We start from the raw sequence: 20217 nt of genomic DNA on the forward strand, positions 1-20217 counted from the left end.
CTGTCTATAGTTTATGTTTACCAGTGTGTATATTTCCCTTATTTATAACTCTATTAAAGTGTCCTCATTACAGGTCACTGTCTATATCTTTATGTTTACCAGTGTGTACATTTCCCTTATTTATAACGCTATTAAAGTGTCCTCATTCTTACTTGTATGCCATAAAGAGTAGTTTATCTCTATAGAACAACTAAGAGTAATTGTTTATATAGAATAACTTATTTTCTGTTTCTGTTTATACAATAATTTACCTGTATATAAAGTAAATTTCATTCCTTGTTTATAAGTAAAGAAATCTATTATAATACTTTACCTGTATGTAGAAGTTTGCCATGTCTGGTATACTGGTAAGAGGAGCATCCTTGGAGCACTGGATCCCATATACAGGGCAGAGTAGATGAGTGGATAACTCGGTCAAGGATTTCATATTTCCTGTTCGTTCAGAAAACAAGTCATTCAAACAATTGTTTATTGGTTAAGTAATCTAATAAATGTCTTCTTACAAAAATACAATGTGTTTGATGCATATATGGAGTATTTCTATTATGAACACCTAATAGAACCTAAAATGTTGCTTCATGAGTGCATGACGATCGACTATTCAATTGATTACAAGACTGAAGGATGGAGTTATCTCTACTTGTCCAACAGACCCATGTTTGATTAGTCTCTCACTAACAACCTCTACAACTTACATTTACTTTTCATCCAAGCTCAAAGGAAGGCATTTCAAAGGTAATGACAAAATCACTTGGTATTACGATCAGCCTACATTACCGAATTATAACGTACCTTCTAACGGATGGACTATAAACAAAGGGGACAAGCTATTATCTCCAGTATTCATCTTCACTATGGTCTCCTTGGGAACGATCTGGTCCAAGTCGTATCTCTCGATGATATCCTGATTTAACTCCAGTCTCAGTGATCCTTCACTCTCCTTGTCGGATTTACTATCCATGTTTTCCGATATCACCTTCAGTTTTGATACACTAAGTTGCCTAATTTCGCGCATAGACAATGATAGATCAAAATCACGTTCTAGTGTTTGTTTGACCTCTACCCCCATCAGAGAGTCCAGACCAAGGTCACCAAGACTTGTATCATAATCCAGAGTACTGGAGTCCTTCACTCCTGTGGGAGAAACGTGAAATATGGTAAAACGTCTAGTCGAAATTTGTAGCTTGCCACAAGTGTTATAAGTGTTAAAAGTGACATAAAAAAATATTACTCTTAAAAAGGTTTGACCAAGGAAGTGAAATACCAACCTAAAATATTGCAAATGGCATCCACAAGATTTTTCTTTGAATTTTGACCTTTTGACCTCTGGTTGGCCTTCTCAGCCAGTACAAAGCTGGACATGACAGGAAGTGGCTGGTTAAGGAAGATGTCCAGTGTGGACAGACAGGAGGACATACGTTGTGGCAGTGTACCTCCGATCACCGTGTCATTGGTTCCCATGGTATCCAGTACGACCCCGACGTCTCCAATGGCCCCCCACTGTACAGCCAGGCCTGAAACAAACCAACGACACATATGTCTGTAAATATGCTAGACTGGAGCTGTACATCTATAGCTGTTTCTTTCATTTCAACTTTGATGGCCACTACCTTTCCGAAACAGCTTTTACTTTTCAGAATGGGAATGTAAAACAAGACCAATGTTAATAATACACTTGCCATCACCTTCTGAACCATTCTTGAAAATAAATCAAATGTTAATTTTCTTAATGAGATCATATTACTGGTATGTTTCCTGTCATTATCCTAATTACCGTGTGGTAGTTGACTATCACTGCGGCAGATGACATAACATTGAAATGAATCTTCAACATTAATCTATAGAAAATAATGAAAATTTTGCATTTGTTTGGTGTTGTAACCTCATGTTCAGGCATCAACATAATTATTAGGTTATAATCTTTTTAAGAAAGTTTAATTTATGTTTCAGAAAGGTAAAGGGCATTAAAAAATTCTTGTTTGATACTTTCTCAAGCAAAAACAGTATTTTCTATGTATATGTTTTTGCTTTGATGAAAGAGATTTTCTTTAAAAAAAAATAAAAGAGTGATTATCAAAGCTAATCAAAATTCCTTCAACAAAAAATACATTTGATAAAAGAGAACAGTTGCTGTACTAGAAATCCATCAATATCTCTTAACTCTAGAATCTAGCTATTAATTAATTAACCAAGTTCATATCCACTTACAAAAAATTAGACAAATTACCTGGGAATCCATCGTGTTTCCTCTGCTCACAAATTCTCTCCATTACAGAATTAGCAAATCCGTAGTTAGACTGGCCAGCGTTACCACGCCCACAACTGACCGAGGAGAACACAACGAACCAATCCAGACAGTCCTTACAATGCTCTCTTGTCACCCTGTCTAGGTGTAGGGTACCTACCACTTTAGGCTGACAAACCATCTCAAAATCTTTCTGGCTCAGATTTTCTAAGAAACCATCCTTGAGAACCTGAAAATGAATCAGAGAAAACATAAAGAGAAATACCTGGCAGTGAAGCATCAAAGTCATGACGTAAGCTTAGGATGTCTATAACAGAAGGATGGTTCAAATATTTGTTTGTTGTTGTGTTTGTTGTTCTGGGAATTGAAGAACCACCATAGAAATTAGGTGATAAAACATTTACACATTTGTAGATGATGATTACCATGGCTAAATGGAACACTCCACCGACTTCCCCCACATCCCTAGATTCCTTGATGAGAGATTGTGCACTTTGTTCTGTTGACACATCTTCCTTGGATACAACCACCTGAATGCCCTTCTTTCTCCACAGATGGAGCTTCCTTGCCTGATAACCTGTTCTGACCCCTGACCTTGAGGTCAGCACCAACTGTCTTGCCCCTCTGTTGATCAACCATTGTGCCAGTTCTAAGCCGAAGCCGCCCAGACCACCGGTGATGATGTAGGATTTGTGGGGATGGCAGGCGAATCTTGGTACGGCTTCCACAATCACTGGGGAGAGGTTCTCCGCTTCGTCCTTAATCTATTGATACAAGGTGAAATCGAATGCTAAATGAGCTTCATTGGTCAAATAAACTTTATCAAAAACAATTCTTACGAGCTTTATATGCATGGTGATTGTAATTAAGTTAAACCCACAAGATATATTTTTTTTTAATTAATTAACAATTTCATTATACCACAATCAAATACACATCTATCTATCCTAAACAAATCTTCATTAATTTATTTAGTCTATTTAAACCCTTTTTCAATATAAAAAAGTATGACATCAGAATGTGTGTAACAGCAATGAAAGGTCATTACATCTGATGAGTAAAATAAAGTCAGTACCTGTATGAGGACTTTGCCAATGTGTTTGCCCTTGGCCATATATCTGAAGGCACCCTCAAGGTCATCTCTCTCAAACATACAGGAAGGAAGTGGCTGTACCGCCCCAGAATTGATCCCCTGGAACAGAAGTTCCGACACCTGCTTCCATTCCTGGTTACCGTCCTCAAACAGAGCATCCAGTAGAATACCATGGAAACTGACATTCTTCAGGAACACGGACATACCTGGAGGGAAAAGGTTGATGGATAAAAAATCAGTTATTTCTGAAATCCATTAGCTAAGACCCAATGTATAGGGACAACTGTCAACCAACTTTAGTTCGAGTGCCATTTACTTTTGTGATTTTCGCAAGTAAGCTTAATTAGTTTGCGTTTATCTCAGCCAACTAGTATTAACTTTGATAATATTGAAAGATATTTCAATTCAATTTTTGAATCCGAGTCTTGAAACTGAAATCGCAAAATTTAGTAGCTGCAACTTTTGTAATAGGAGCATGTTGGGACCGGTTTGAAACGATGTCAAACTACGCCCAACCCGCCCCTGTTTATACAACAACCCAGGTTGGACGCCTGTTATCTCTTGTCTGTCTGTTGAGAGGAAGAACAATTAGCAACAAGGTTGTCTTTAAGCATTTGAGGACAAAGTAGAGCGGAAATGAGCTTGGTTTATCATCAGCACAACTGATACCCATTCAAATTTCTATAACATGTATTTACCTACCGAGTGGATTATTTTTAGATAAGTCAAATTTGCCAATTTCCAGGAAGCGGCCATGTTGGGCAAGAAGGCAAACACTGGCTTGGAGCTTTTCTTCAGCGAGAGAATTTAACACCACATCTACACCTAAAACAACAATCAAACCCCAATTTATTAATAATATCAATTACATTCATTCCAATAAAATTCATTTCAATATCTTCAAAAGTAATTGTTTAATATTAGATACCTTTTATAGGTACTTTCAGCAGCCCGTGGTTACCCAAAGATTTGGTAATACTTGGAATAAAAACTAATGTTTAGTATAATCACCTTTTCCTTTTGTAAGTCTGAGAATATCTTTCTTGAATGATGTGTCTCGTGAGTAACAGATATGGCTGTCCTCTAACTTTGGAAACCTAGACCTGAGGTATGCTCGTTTTTCTGTCGTCCCCACCGTTGTGAACACCTGACACCTATAGTGAAGTGCGATACTGATGGCTGCCTGACCAACACCTCCACTCCCCGAATGGATCAACACACTCTCTCCTGGTCTGATCCGGCCCCGCACCACCAACGCATAGTAGGCCGTCGTGTACACAACAGGTACCGTGGCAGCATCTCTCATTGACCAATGGTCTGGGACTGACCAGACAAAATTGGTGTTCACATTGACTTCAGTGGCCAGGCCCTGTAAAAAGTGATGGGCAATAATAAGTCCTATATTATTTTTAAAACCTCTGAAGGTTGTTTTCTTGAATTCACATTAACATAAAATTTGGACAGAACCTTGACCACAAAAGTTTGATACCTTGGCAGGGAGTAGTCCCATCACTTGACGGCCTTGTCTGTCCATCCCAGAAAATTCCATTCCCAGTATACATTCCTCTGTGGCAAGATCTCCTGGTAAAGCGTCAGGAGGTAGTTTTCCTGTGGCCAACATCACATCACGAAAGTTCAAAGCAGAGTAGTAGACACTACAATTGGACATTCCAGATTGACCACTGTCCGGAGGTGATTCTATCCAGCTAAGACTGGACAGGTCACCCCTGGTCAGAACATTCGCAAAAGCTCCAGTGCAGGGTTTACGCTTGGTATCTGTAACACCAAAATGTATAATAGCTGATGGTTACATTTCCATTTTAATATTAAATACCAAGCAGTGCTAATTACAAGATAAGCTTCCCACAATAAGGGGTAAATTGCAAACTTATGATATCTGAGAAAGGTAAATGTTGATAAAAAAACCTATGTCCCATACTTCCACAAACTTACCTGACAAAGGTAAATGTCGATAAGAGCCCCATGTCCCATGATTCCACAAACTTACCTGAGAAAGGTACATGACGATAAGAACCCCATGTGCTATCCTTCCAAACATTCATCACCAAGTCTTTCCTTACAATATCCTGGAACTCTGATCCTTCAAACAACCAGGACGGATTTGCCTGGGTGGAGTCCATATTAAATACACACCTGTAAATTGACAGCAGATTTCAGATTTTTTTCCTTTTTATAATCCTGTAGAAGAAGTAACAAATACAGATACTGTATACAACTCAAAGACACACCAATTATATTATATCTGTCTCTTTGTAGTAGCTGCTAGCTACCTAACTAAACATTATAATGGAGCCATTTTTATACAGTCACATCAACAGAAACAGTTTCCCTCAGATAAACAGAAACTCACACCAGTTTCCCTCTGACAAACAGAAACTGACAGGAATAAAACATCACATGCAGTTCAGGCATTCAGAAAATGCAAGACTAGTAGAAAGAGAACACCACAAATATCTCAACCACCTTACCTGATCTTTTCTCCTCCCGGCTCCTGTCTCAGACAGTTCACCAGCCCCAGGACCCCACTACATCTTGTCTCGCTCACTGTCAACCACAAGTTATTCCCCTTAGGCTGGTCCTGGTACTCCAACACATTGGCTTTCAGTTTCTCCACCCACTCACAGCTTGTCCCTTCAATGTTAAGGATTTCTTGTGAACTTGATTCTTGGCTGTCCACACCAACTTTCCGCAACAGAAACAATGTGGATTGAAAACTGTCTGTTCTCCTAAACACTACCTCCAAACCTTCCTTTTGAAACAAGGCTTCCCATTGGTCGTTCTCAAGGTAATACAAACACCTGCGCCCGGTGAATCCATTCTCAACCTCAGGATATTGTTGACTAAGATATTCCAGAGCAAATGCTGACAAAAAGTTCTGTGTGGTTTCTTCTATCATGAGGAACCCGCCGTCTGCTAGGAGACCAGAGATGTTTTGAATCACCACAGATATGTTTGTGTGTTTATGTAAGAAGTTTCTAGCTATCACAAGATGGCTATTCTTTAGGTTGCCAGGGGCTTCTGCTTCAGCGCTCCACTCTACGTGTAAAATCTCGCTGTCCTGTAGTCCATTACTGTCTTGTAGTCTGTCTCTGTCCGCCAGTTTACTGGAGCAGACTTTGTAGTCTACCTGTACTAGGGGATGTGTAGAGAGGAGGGGCAGTATGTCCCCCGATACACTACACTTGTCTGTCCCCATCAGTTCTGTCACCTTCACCACCGAGGTCATCACATTCTCAACCACAACATCTAAACATGGCTTCAGTGAGCACGGAGCAAACAAATTCTCTACCATTGAGTCTTTGGCACAACCATCCCAACTGTTGTAAATGTTTTGTACATTTTGAAAATACTGATTATCACTAGAAATGTGGAAGACTTCCTGAAGCCTTGTAAGATATTGCGTACCTGGCAACGATGACCAATGAGGTAGCCGACTCAAGATTTCATTATCAGGTACAGACTGGGAACACAAACATTGGATTGTGTTTCGGTCTAAAGTTGTGTCCCTTGAGAGTAACTTAGAAAGTTCATCATGTACAAATGCATTGCAAACCTTTCTATATTCTATAAGATCATCACTAGGTGTCTTGTCCTTGATATAGGGAACAAATCGGAACTCTTCTAGGATTGGAGGTGCCTGACTCTGCTGTCGCCGTGGTGCCACAGTGGCGTGTAGCCCCTCTATCTCTACCCCACCAGCTACACACGAGTCTGTGTGATCATCCACCAAAATATTGGTCACTGTGAGGAAAAGAATTTAAGGATTATATATCTATAAAATATTAAAAAATAGTTTAAACCAAACCACTATACTACTTTTAAATAAGAATTAAATTGTCGGATATCAATGCCCTTATCTCTATATGAACTCCAGGTGGACTTTGATGGTGTATATATATATTAGTACAAGACAAACCTTGATGGCCGTCCTGTGTCTGGTACACTTGACCAGTATGCCTGATAGGATCAACAGTCAGAGACCGGATACGAGTGGGCAGACGTAAAGTTCCACCAGGTAAGCGTAGAACTGATATCTGTAACATGGTGTCCAGGTAAGTCACCCAGTTACCTGTCCACAATAGTCGTCCCTCCACACCTGTAACAAAGAAAGAATCACAGGTAAGTAACTTCAAGTAAGCCTTTATATTCTATTTCAAAGCAATGCATGGAATGCTAATTCATTTTATACAAATCACTCTTATTGGAAAGTCTGAAAGTAAGAGAATGGATGGTCACCTAAAACTATGGTAACACACTTGTCTATCACCTATGTAAAATTATGGTGGAGTAAAATTTTGTCATTTCTGACATTTCGATTTCTTTCTCCATGACCAATGTCCTCTCATTAATGACACAATGAATTTTCTATGGTTTGGTTACATCAGAATTTGATACCTCCAGTATTTCCTGATGGTGCTGGTTATTGTCTTTCTGCACGGTACAATGATAAAGAAGCTACCTGTAATGTCTGCCTGTAGAATTCCTCTGAAACCAGGTCCATAGTCGTATCCCCTCAGTCGAAGTTCCTTGTAGATGTCCGAAGACGTCAGAATGGTGCCTGTATGGTCACATGGTGTCCTATCTGTCGTCTGATTGGTCTCCTCTGGAGTACTGATCCTGCCACTGACCACTAATGTACTATTTTCACTGATTTCAAATTCACCTGTCGTCTCCATGATCATCACATCAAGTTTTACTTTACCTGCAAAATCATACTAGGCTCATGATAATGCTTCATGAGGATAGCTCTCGGTCAGATAGGTCATGTGAAAATCACAAAAGTCTGAAGCTTCATCCTTTTCAACATTACTAACTTGTAGGAAAGCTCTTGAAATTAGTTTAAAGTATATGGCAACAAATACAAAATCTTTCTTTCCTTTCCTTTTTTGCTTTCCTTACTTATTTGTCCCTTTAAAATTCAGTACTCTAACAGAACATCAATGCAGAAAGAGATACAATAAGCTGACGAGACTTGTATACCTAATGGCAGGGCAGTAAAATGAAAGCCTTACTCACCATTCTCTGGTAGGATGGTAGCATTGTGGATGTTGACATCCTCAAACACAACAGGCATCTCCCCGTATATCTGTCCCCTCTGTTTGGCCAGAGTCTTCCAGGCCAGTACCAGGTATCCTGTCGCAGGAAATAGGACACGGCCATCGATTATGTGACCCACTAGGTAATTATCGGGGGATTCGGGTGAAATATCAATCTCGAAGCTTGTTCCTGATTGGCTGCCCCCTTTGTTGGTGAAGTCTTTCTCTGTTGGTACAAACCAGTTGGTGGAGTGCTCCCACTGTATCAAAGGGGAGATCATCGGAGTCCCCCGGGACACAGGGAAAGATACCTCCGGGTACAGTTTCAGGGAGTTAAAGTTGATACCCTGCAGGTAACATCTGGGGAAAAACAGCATTTTCTCACAAAGTTCTAGCAGATAGAAAGGGGAAAAACTATAGGACATGCTATCGGGACTGGACTGTGATGTAGGAGGGGAATAACTCTAGGACAGGACACATCTCTCATGGCAGTCCCCTCATTCACCTCCGCCAATAGCTCAGAGTTTTCTACAATTGTAATCAATTTACCCAAAGTACAACCTTCTCCTTATCAACCCTAAAACAAACAACCTATATGAGATACCTACCTGCCTAACATGGTGTAGAAATGCTCAGCATTATTTGGATGTCCTCTCTTCATCAGACCGAAGATACTACACTTCGGATTGAGTGACCTCTTCAGGATAGCTTGTAACAAACAGTGTGGAGCGATCTCAATAACAATGGCATTATCTGGGACATGACTCAGGGCCTCCTGGAATAACACCGGGCTCACCAAGTTGTTTACGTGGTACTCAGCTGACGAGTATTGGGCCAGTTCTGAGTCCCATCGATCCTCGGGGATGGAGGAACTGATCCAAGTACTGCCACGCTTTTTTGGTACAATTATCTGGCAAAAGACAAGGATTAACTATTAGTCAATGTAATAAGCTCTTGTATAAGACATTATAAAAGTGTCAAAAATTATTTCATCTTCATTCACTTAAACAAATAGTTATACTTTTTTACCAATGCTATTTACAGTTAATAAACATTCTATTTTTGAAACCTTTAGTTCTGTCATTTTCATTGTTACTTATATCAATTTATCAAATTTCTAAATATTTTATCGACAAAATTATATCAAAATGTCAGTAGGATTGGACATCTGGCCTAGGCTATCTCAGTCATCTACATATACAGGTGATATACAAATGTATTGAGGTAACTAACTCCTGAAGAAAGATTTTATCATTGCAACTCTTATAAATCAACTCTTTCATATGCGTTTCCAAAAATATCATATCAATTTTTTAACATTTTGATTTATCCTGGTATTTGACCTTACCCTTGACAAAGCTGACTTGAGAGTACTGGCGATGTCAGCCATGTAATAGGAGTGAAATGCCACCCCAGAGGTCTTGACTTCCTTAGCAAATATCTGTTTAGCTTTGAGTTCCTCCACAAACTGATGGACAGCCTCGGCAGGACCAGACACGGTGACTGTGTCCTCAGCGTTGTGACAGGCCGGTACAACACCGGGAGGGCACTGTTTTAAACACTCATCCCAGCTCAGACCTGTAAGTACAAACACACATATACCTAACAGTCTACTAATCGCTTAACTGGTCACTGTTAACCGACTTTTTTCATGTGCAATTTAATTTCGCCAATTTCACGATCCAAGTAAATTTGCAAAAGTTTATTTCTGCAAATTAATATTAATACATCACTTATATACTGATTTGAATGTCAATTAATTTGTAAATCTGTAAATCTTTTATTTTTGTGAATATTTTGGAATTCGCAAAATTTAGTAAAGGCGAAAATAAGTTGGTTTACAGTATCTGCTTATGTTTCCATGATATAAATTCTAAATTAATACTTATTTCTTTAATTTTTCCAATTTAACATGTACACAACATTATATCATCATACTTCCACAAATAAAAACACACACACAAAGACACATACTCCTAACACAAAGTCATAATCGAAAAACTGCACAAAAGACAACACTAAACTACATTTTACGGAACATAAGGCAAAACAAAATTAATTCTTAGTTTCTCAGGCCCCGCCGCATCGACATTTACCCCCCGCACCAACGTTTTTATGCGCCATAACTTAAAAATTAAAATTGAGTCCGCCGTATCGAACGCACCCCAAATTTCCATTCGAACTCGCCCGAAATTTCCATTCGAAAACGCACCCGGAAATTGGCTCCAATTTTAGTATGCACCTTTCATTTCAGGTAAAAAATGGCTGCCGATGTCAGCACGGAATGTTTCCTCCCAGGATTATGTATTTTCAACTGGTTTTCTTTGGATATAGTGACGATTGAGATATTTAAAAGCTGTTCTTAAAGACTGAGTAAGAATTTACATTTTCTACATGTGTTTTCATTGATTTTCATGTCCTTCAAGTGAGAAAAAAATAAAATGTTATCTGCCGCATTTGTTTTCAGAGAAATAAAAAATAAAAAATATTCCCGCTGCCCGCACTGACTTTTTAAAAAAGTGGCCTGAGAAACTAACAATTAATTTTTTTTGGCCTAACAATACATAAGATAAACATTTTGGTTAAACTATGTAACTTCAAGAAAAGGACTATTGTGGTCAAGCTTAATTTATTCCCCACTTGAAAAAACTTAAATACGGTAAACCTCCGGTTAATTCGAACCGCCGCATAGTTCGAACACACAATTTTTTCCAGAAAAACGGTAATTTTTTAGCTAGTGATAGTTCGAACACTGACTTTTCATAATCAATCCTATTTCGGATAGTTCGAACACATCAAATTATGAACGTAAAAGTAAGATTTTTGTCGGCAAATCAGCGCAATGGGGTCCCTTAAAATGGGGATATTTTGCATATTGCAACAAATTGTTTGGAATAAAGATTGTATAAATGATCATCATTTTAAAGACCATACGACAGATAAGTAATGAACATTTTAAGCCATAAATTATTTATGCCGATATATCATACACAAAGCAGCAAGGCCAAATGTTTAATCTTAGGCCCCGACAATGTATATTTAAATCGCTGTACCTGATGGAAACAAGTGGAAGAAATAGCCAATGTTTGTTAAGTCCAATCTAGATACGGATATCAGTTTAAGTTGACATTAAAATATGCATTCAATCTATCTTTAATCAGCCAATCAAGGTGTTAAATTACCTGTAAACACGTGCCTCACGCTGGCTTAGACAGGCCAGTTACGAGGTGTCACAGCGAGCATCAAAAGCCAGCCGCTGGGTCACAGCAAGTGAGTGTGATTACATATTCAGCTCCAGCCAAAACAATCCACGTGTTAAATAATTGAACAATAGATTCGTAGCTTTTCGTCAGGTTAAAACTAGTTACGTAATTTTAGAAGCAGACAATATGCAATCGAGTTTTGGACAATCTGACAGTCACAGTGCGATTGTGACCTAATTTTACGAAATGAATGTAAACAAATATTTTCAACAGCAGTTTCGTAAATGCAACCGGATTTTCTTTAACTAAAAAAGTAAATAAATAAATTTACGTTTGTTATGAAATATAACAAAGATCTAACTAGATTTTCTGTGGTTTAAATAAAGTTTCTATCTCAGTTAACGGACATCGATGTAAATTATAGGCCGCGATCGTGAACGGTGCTGTTTGAGGCCTTGTTCACATGCACATATGCATGCGGCTTCTGCTACACAATTAATTATAAATTCACCAATTAAATGCTCATGTTTACGAGAAAATGATTGAATATAATATCTTCAGGAAACTAAATACTTTCCCTATAGATTTTCTGCCTTACATTGCTTATGCCAGGTACATCGGTACTCAAAGCTGGTTTTTACTGATTTCAACTCGGATAGTTCGAACTCACGATTTTTTCCTGAAGCTTAATTTCGGATAATTTGAACTGGTCCATCAATATTTATTTAATTTTGTTCGAACTAACCGAAGGTTTACCGTAACTTTAATACATATTTCATATCCACCTACCAACTGCTGCCATGGCTCCTGGTGGTAGTTTGGCCTCCTGGATACAGCGTCCTCGCCAGTAAGCAGCCAACACCGCTTCCTCGGCAGTCAGAGAGCCATCGGCATATCCACATCCCAACTCTCCCACTGAGTGGCCCAATACACCGTCGGGCTTAATACCCATCTTAAAGAGCAGGTCAACAAGGGCCACCTACACCGGTCGATATTGTGACAAGAGAGTAATTTCAAAATCATATTCAATAATTTTAAATTGTATCCAATGACATAAAAAAATTACATATGTTATGACAATGGAATTATATAGATAATTGCTAAATAATTACCAAACTTTAAGATGTGAAACAAAGTTCTTTTGATATTTTGTACTGATACAGACACATTGTTAATTGGTATCAACTTACCTGTATGGCTGCTATTGACACAAAAGAATGCAGCGTGTCCTCAAACATCTTCTCTTCTCCTTTCATCAGAAAGTCATACAGACAAAGGCTGTAGGGACGCAGCACAGCATCCGACTTCAGAATGGATTTCTTAAAGTCGTCTATTTCCATCATCTGACGTCCCATACCGTACCATTGGGCGCCCATACCGGCGAATACAAACCAGACAGGACGCTCTGTCGTATCACAAGGCTACAAACCAGAATAGTGTATAGGTATTATCTGATATTTCAAGCAGTTATTAAAGTCTGTTGTTGGTAAATGGAGTTTTACCATATACTTACATCTTGTATTGGTAATATATTTGGATATTCATGCAGAAATGACAATCTTTGAAATAGAAACATTTTATTCTTGAACAAAAGTTAATGCTTTGGATATACACAATAATGTAAATAACAAACCTGTATTTCCTCGATACTATTGTCTGTGTTTAGTACACAGTAGCCCCTGTACTTGTGTTGGCCATTCTTTGATGTCTCATTTAACAGCGTGTGTAACTCCATATTGTCACTGTTCTCCTGGATCTTCTCCATAACTGATTGAACTCCATTTTCGGTGCGTGCAGAATACACAAACACTCGTTTACATTTGTTTTTGCTGTAGTCATCTTTGTCACATTTTGCGTTGGATTCTAATAAGGCATGGACATTAGTACCACCAAACCCAAAAGAGTTGATCCCGACGAAGCCTCCATCCCATGTTTTGTTGTTGGCTACCACTTGTAACCGTCCGTCGTCCAGTCCTGGGACATCTGTGTTTGGTGAGTTGTAGTGGAGGTTGGCAGGGAGTACTCCCTCCTCCATACTTACTATTACCTTAGCAACAGACGCAAGGCCTAGCAACAGAAAAAAATTATTATTGAGCATTTGTCAGCTCCTTGTGTCTGTTATAAACTATAGCCTATTGTATTCTGCATTATCCTTCTATGTTTGTGATTATTTCCCCTTATCCAAATAAACCTGGGCTGTTTTTGATTATACGGTTGGACTGTTGGACTGTTGGACCTAGTTGTTCGTTTATTAACTAAAGATGGACCTGGTGATTTAATATTGTATTCAGGCGAGCCTCGACAAAGCCCTCACAGGCCTGTATCAAAAACTGCAGGTCCGTCAGGATTTATACTCGAAATAATGACTTTAACCAACGGTCCAACCGGTTGTTCCGAATAAACAAAAACGGCCAAGGATTTCTCAGAAATGTCGTTATGTATGAAGCTATCTGGTTTTGTGATAATTGTCTTTCACTTTTTCTACATTTGGAAATGGTGTTACTGTCCTTTCCAAAAAATATACATACATGTACCTAGAAGAACTTTTCTATGGACACCAGAATTATGGATAAAACAGTTCATTAATGCATGTAGAATATGATATCTGGATGGTTTTAATTGAGGTATCATGAACCATCAAATCATCATCACTTGAATGTTTTTACCTGACGCTGGTTCAGCATGGCCCATGTTAGATTTTACAGAGCCGATGGGAAGTGGGGCGTCACGTCCCTTACAGAACACGTCTGTGATGGTGTTGAGTTCTTGTGGGTCGCCAGCCTTAGTACCAGTCCCATGGGCCTCCACATATGCCACCGTGGAGGGACACACACAGGCCTCACTATACACAGCCTCTATCAGTAACTTCTGGACTGCTCCGGACGGGAAGGTGATACCTGTACAAGGACAACATGTGCTATAGACCTTCACAAGAACACCCTAGTCACAAAAAATGACCAACTTTTTCAGTAACTAGCAAACTACCTAGTCTGAGCTTTCAAACATGGATCTAGATAAGGAAAGCATAAGCAGAATGTCAGACACCTAAACAGAATGCCTTCTGAAGCTCCTAAACAGCTGTATATACACAAATATACAACTCTAGTTACAAAAAAAGAAAAAAATGTAGACAATTATAGTTTAACTTCCAACATGTATCCGTGTGTTTCTTACGTACTTCCTAGTATACAGACAATTTTAGACATAAATATACCCTGTCAATGGTATAGTTACCTTGGTCTTTCCCACCATCCGAATTAGTTTTGGAGTGGATAAGTCGGCTGTACATTCGTAGGGCGGAGCTTTCCTTCTGGAGATAAACCACCACAATGCCTTCACTACGACAGTATCCATTACCTATAAATACAAAACCATGACAGACAATGAAAACGAACATATTTTAATCTCATTTTCTAAAGGACAATGAGGTCATAAGTCGATCAGGAGTACCTTTGGGATGCCTGATAACTACGGATGCTTAAACCACTAAAACCTTAAAGTCAACCCTAGCTGATAAAATAAAGCTTGACTCTATTGATCCTGTCATCATTAGTTTGATCTACAATGGTAATCAGTGTGAAGAACCAAGAGATAAATGTCATCAGTAAAAATGATTGAAATGATGAATAGAATGTAGACACACTGGACACTATCATATTTTTCACAATGCAATTCTTTTAAAATAATAATTACAAAAAACAAACAATATTTACCTTCAGCATCAAATGATTTACAGGTTCCCTCCGGAGATAGCATGCCTAACTTCTGAAATTGTAACGATGTCAATGGATTCAGAATGAGACTGGATCCTCCGACAATGGCAGCATCACATTGGTTGGTTCTGATGGCCTGTAATGCATGGTCCAGGGCCAGGAGACTGGATGAGCATGCTGTATCTACAGTGTGACTAGGCCCTGAAACAGCATAAAGTAAAAGTCTATATAATTTCTCTAAAAATATAAATAATCCTTAATGTCAATGACAGGTAAGTTTTTGGTAAAAATATTGGCAACATAACTGAATTGCTAGCCAGACATCATCGCAATGAACTATATAAATTGATACAAAATCTTTATGGTTGTCATCTGAACACTTATGGTTGTCACCTGAACACTTTGAAATTGTCAAACTTTTGACAAAAATAACACTTGCTTCATTGTTCACTCCAGTCTGGTGACCTGATGTAGTTTAGTACTTGTGTTAGCTTCACATAGAAACCAACACAATTTAACACAAACCTTTGAAATCAAAGAAGAAAGAGAGTCTGTTAGCACACATAGAACGGGTACAGCCTGTCATACTGTAGCCCTGAATGGTCTCCGCATCTGATGCTACGGTATCATGGAACTCGGAGACACTGACTCCCACAAATACTCCTGTCCTGGTGCCTCGTACACTGGTCGGGTCCACACCTGTCAGGGGAGATAACACGATCATCATCATCATCATGTCCCTCATTTTTTATGGAAATGATATGGAATCAGGGGAGATCATTCATACCTACATGATTATTATCACTGTATATTCCAGGATGATGTGATATTTGTGTGTATTTTCTATACAAGAATAATCTGGACAAAAGCCAGGATTTACTGACCTGCATCACTGATGGCTTCGTATGTGACCTCCAGTAACATTTTCAGCTGGGGATCCATAACATCAGCCTGTTTAGGACTGACGCCGAAGAAGGCAGCGTCAAATTTACTTAAATCCACAAGTTTTCCATTCCTCTCCGGTAAACCAAACAGTCCTACAACAAGTTTGAAATGAAATTACATTTTCTGGCATAACTAGAAAACTGTAAAGATAAAATTGCTTTACTGTGATCCTGCCTTCTAAAAGATAAAGATTTTCTACTCTACATAAATAAAGAACATAAAGCTAAGTAACATACTAGACTAAGACGTTTTACTCACCTGGTGTCCAGCGTCTTCCATCTTCAGTTACCATGTCAACCCCATTCATCAGGTTCTGTTTGAATTCCTCCATATTATTAGACTCAGGTAATCTACAGGATATGCCACTTATAACCACTGAGGGTGTCGTATCTGTGTTCTGTCTGTCCATGTTGACAGAGGAATCGTCTATCATCAGATCAGAGGACGCTGTCGTCCCTCTGTCTATTGGTGGTGGACTGTCAAGGAGTCTGGCAGGCATTGTACCAGTTATTTCTGAAACATCAGATATACATGACATAGAACTCGTAAACTGCAGCTAAACTAGTCATACAGATTATCTCCCCTTAAATTAGCTGTGATGGTACATGAATATATGTAACAATAGGGGTTCTCGGCGAATGGGTGAGCCTTCCGTGTACAGTGGGGATGTTAATTCGCGTTGTGTTTTAGTATATATGGCTCATCACCTATTCCTCAAGTTCTCCCTCTGCAATGTTCTTTTGAGATTCCGGCGGGACACAGTGGAAAGTATAACCAGAAGATGAAATAAATGTCAACAGTTTATTATATAAACATAAAGTAAACAGATAACAAAAGCAAAAAGCAAAAGAATTAACCTAGACTCAATTAGAATGTACAAAGTATTTGATTTCCAGCTGTAATAGATTATGTCTTGACATTCACTATAATAAAAATTTCTGAACTGAATAAAATCTACGTGGAGAAGGATATATATAATTGGATAGGTTAATGGTAGGCGAGTACTCCTTACCCCAAATGTAATGTTGTAATTATTATATTGGATTGTTCATGGATTATTATATTGTGTTGTTGTAGTTATTAAACTTAGCTCATTTTCTATATATTTCTGTCAACTGTTTTTTTAATCAACAATAATATAAATAACACAAAAATACTTTATATAACAATTTAAAGTTCCTATAAAAATACACCAATACTATATATATAATATTATATATTAAATAATAAGTGATAGCTGTGACTACATCCGTCCAACGTCCTAATTACTGACCTAATGTCCCAACTATTGAACTTTAATCTTGACTAACAGTACATAGACCAGCATCTCGACCCACACACGCTGTCAGAGCAAGGTTTATTTAGAGATGTCATTGATATGTTAAGTATCGATATATCGAAAGGAAAATATCACGATGTATTGATATATATCTAAACAATGGTGTTGTTGAGAAAAAGATGAAACCCAGAAAGGTCGTTTTGTGTACTACATAATCAGATCTATAACCGAAAACAATGCATGTCACTCGAGAACTATTGCTGAGTATTTCATATATAATTTGTGGTAATTGTGAAAAATTCATTGAGTTGAAATGATCAGGAACCTTTATATATACAGTTGGTATACAGTAAAAAATAATACACAATAGTTGACACTGAACTTTACTAATCACAACAGTTATCTTTCCTTAGATTAAAGCTAGAATTCAATTGCAACATCTCGGAGAAATTTCTTGCACTCTTTGGAAATATATTTCCAACAATTGCAGAAAATTTCTCCGAGATGTTGCAGTTGGTTAGAATTGTCACATGCATAATCGCTCCTTCAATTTAAGCTAGACTTATCACAAAAATTATCTCCCCTCTCATTAAAGTTAGACCGGTCTATGAGACACGGACAATAGTCCTATGATAGTTATGGTTCAGACATTACATGATATATAAAGGGGAGGTAACTAGTCCAAATTTGAATATACAAATTTCTCTCTATGGTAATATTCATAGTTTAGAGTTGAAAGCCATTTTGTAGATGCTTGCATCAGCTTGTTTTGTGTTTTCATAAATAGTGTGTGAGTTTCTGGTGTCAGATGGTGTCATATACAATATGTATTTACAATATTGTAATAACTTTACATCTTTTTTATTTTATTCTCTGAGACAAACATGTAAATTTTGTACCATAGAGATAAAACACTTACTGGGTACGATAACACATGGTGAAATAAAATGTTTCAAGCCTCGTAGTGCAAACAAATGTGTTCTCCTGGTATTCTGAACAATACTTTGATTTCAAGATACCAAGACGATATGGGTAAGATAACATTTTCCATCGATACATCTGATGTATAGAATTTCCCAGTAGTTGGTCTCTTTTAAAATGTCGTTACATTTTCTTCTTTCCTGTGAACCTATTCACTAACATATCCACCTTCAGTGATTGTTCTCCATATATAATTGGGGTTGGTAAATGACCCCATTCCCAATGCAAACCCCTGTATATTTTCCAAATTACAATGAAAAATTCCCAAATCGAATTGCTGAGAAAAAAAAAAAAAAAAAAAGCTGTTCTGATAAAAGACTGTTTTGTTGATGTAATACAGGTCCATGTAAAAACAGCATGTAACCTCAAATAAAACAGTTTTACAATATTTAATTACCTATAATGGGTAATTTTCCCTAAAACCGCTCTTTTCACACTTAAAAATTACCAATTTCTGTCAAAAACATTTTCCCCAAAAATATCATGAAAAATCACTGACATTCATTTTGGTGAAGAATACAATAGGCAAAAAAATATCTAATCATTGATTTTTGTATGGTTTGGATCTTGTTTGAATCATTATCAAACCACAGTCTGACCACTCAATCTCATTCTTTATTGTTACATATTTATCATTATCAAATATCCTAGTCATTTAAAAAGAAATATTATTTATATTCATCTTCATATATCTTTCAAATAATATTTCATATGATATTTTTCAAAAACAACTAAAATTAAACATCTTCTGATGATCTCACAGGTAATATATGTAATTTATACAATTAAAGGTAAATACACTACAGGGTCAAACATAGAACGAATATACGTACCCGGCCTACTATACCTTTCGGCCGGGTACGAATTGGTCCCTATGTGTCGTAGTGGAGCAGCGCCTCCGAAAATCACTCGGGCACAATTTTATATACTTTGTTGGAGGTTTCCGATTAATTTATGCGTATACAAGCATTTACATAGTGTTGTTATCCTAACAAACACAACTACCATTCTTAATATCTACCGTACCGCTCACAAGACGTCAAATTCATAATTTGAAGACTTTCGATATAAATCCTCTTCAGAAAGGCCTTCGTACATTTTGTATGTATATGTAAAACAAGAGGCCCAGAGGACCTGTATTGCTCACCTGGTTTGTAATGCCAAATAATGTTTTAAATACAGGTTCATTGTTTCTTTTCTGAAGGAATATTAATTAGAATATTTACCTCTAATTCCCCAATTGGGCCCCATCCCTCCTGCCCCCAGGGGGCCAGAGCCAAAATTTATACAAGTACTGTTCCCCTTCTCCCAAGGATGTTTGTGGCCACATTTGGTTACAATCCATGTAGAACTCTATGACAAGTAGCAATTTAAAGGATTTACCTACATTTCCCCTATTGGGCCCCGCCCCTCCTGCCCCCAGGTGGTCAGAGGCAAAAATTTATATAAGTTCTGTTCCCCTTCCCCAAAGGATGTTTGTGGCTAATTTTGGTTACAATCCATGCAGAACTCTAGGACAAGTAGTGATTTAAAGGATTTACCTCTATTTCCCCTATTGGGCCTCATCCCTCCTGCCCCTGGGGGTCAGAACCAAAATTTATACTAGTTCTGTTCCCCTTCCCCCAAGGATGTTTGTGGCCAAATTTGGTTACATTCCATGTAGAACTCTAGGACAAGTAGCGATTTAAAGGATTTACCTCT

At 38.0% G+C, this 20217-nt stretch overlaps 1 protein-coding gene across 1 annotated transcript in view; it reads right to left on the reverse strand.

Annotated features, from left to right (window-relative positions):
• The window catches only part of LOC138322617 (fatty acid synthase-like), a 381340-nt gene that overhangs the window by 356965 nt on the left and 4158 nt on the right, over window positions 1-20217 (reverse strand). The window contains exons 2-26 of the mRNA XM_069266599.1: window positions 16515-16769; window positions 16196-16348; window positions 15837-16010; window positions 15312-15512; window positions 14833-14955; window positions 14265-14495; window positions 13232-13665; window positions 12789-13019; window positions 12388-12577; window positions 9744-9973; window positions 9004-9305; window positions 8376-8755; window positions 7819-8061; window positions 7276-7455; window positions 5828-7100; window positions 5347-5492; window positions 4828-5114; window positions 4350-4707; window positions 4041-4163; window positions 3321-3544; window positions 2671-3009; window positions 2228-2474; window positions 1269-1514; window positions 793-1134; window positions 312-432 (exon numbers count right to left, since the gene is read on the reverse strand). Coding sequence (XP_069122700.1) covers window positions 312-432; window positions 793-1134; window positions 1269-1514; window positions 2228-2474; window positions 2671-3009; window positions 3321-3544; window positions 4041-4163; window positions 4350-4707; window positions 4828-5114; window positions 5347-5492; window positions 5828-7100; window positions 7276-7455; window positions 7819-8061; window positions 8376-8755; window positions 9004-9305; window positions 9744-9973; window positions 12388-12577; window positions 12789-13019; window positions 13232-13665; window positions 14265-14495; window positions 14833-14955; window positions 15312-15512; window positions 15837-16010; window positions 16196-16348; window positions 16515-16755 — 7019 coding nt within the window. The 5' untranslated portion in view covers window positions 16756-16769. The remainder of the gene's footprint in view (window positions 1-311; window positions 433-792; window positions 1135-1268; window positions 1515-2227; window positions 2475-2670; window positions 3010-3320; window positions 3545-4040; window positions 4164-4349; window positions 4708-4827; window positions 5115-5346; window positions 5493-5827; window positions 7101-7275; window positions 7456-7818; window positions 8062-8375; window positions 8756-9003; window positions 9306-9743; window positions 9974-12387; window positions 12578-12788; window positions 13020-13231; window positions 13666-14264; window positions 14496-14832; window positions 14956-15311; window positions 15513-15836; window positions 16011-16195; window positions 16349-16514; window positions 16770-20217) is intronic.

This window comes from Argopecten irradians, chromosome 5, assembly GCF_041381155.1.
Source record: "Argopecten irradians isolate NY chromosome 5, Ai_NY, whole genome shotgun sequence".
Taxonomy (NCBI): domain Eukaryota; kingdom Metazoa; phylum Mollusca; class Bivalvia; order Pectinida; family Pectinidae; genus Argopecten; species Argopecten irradians.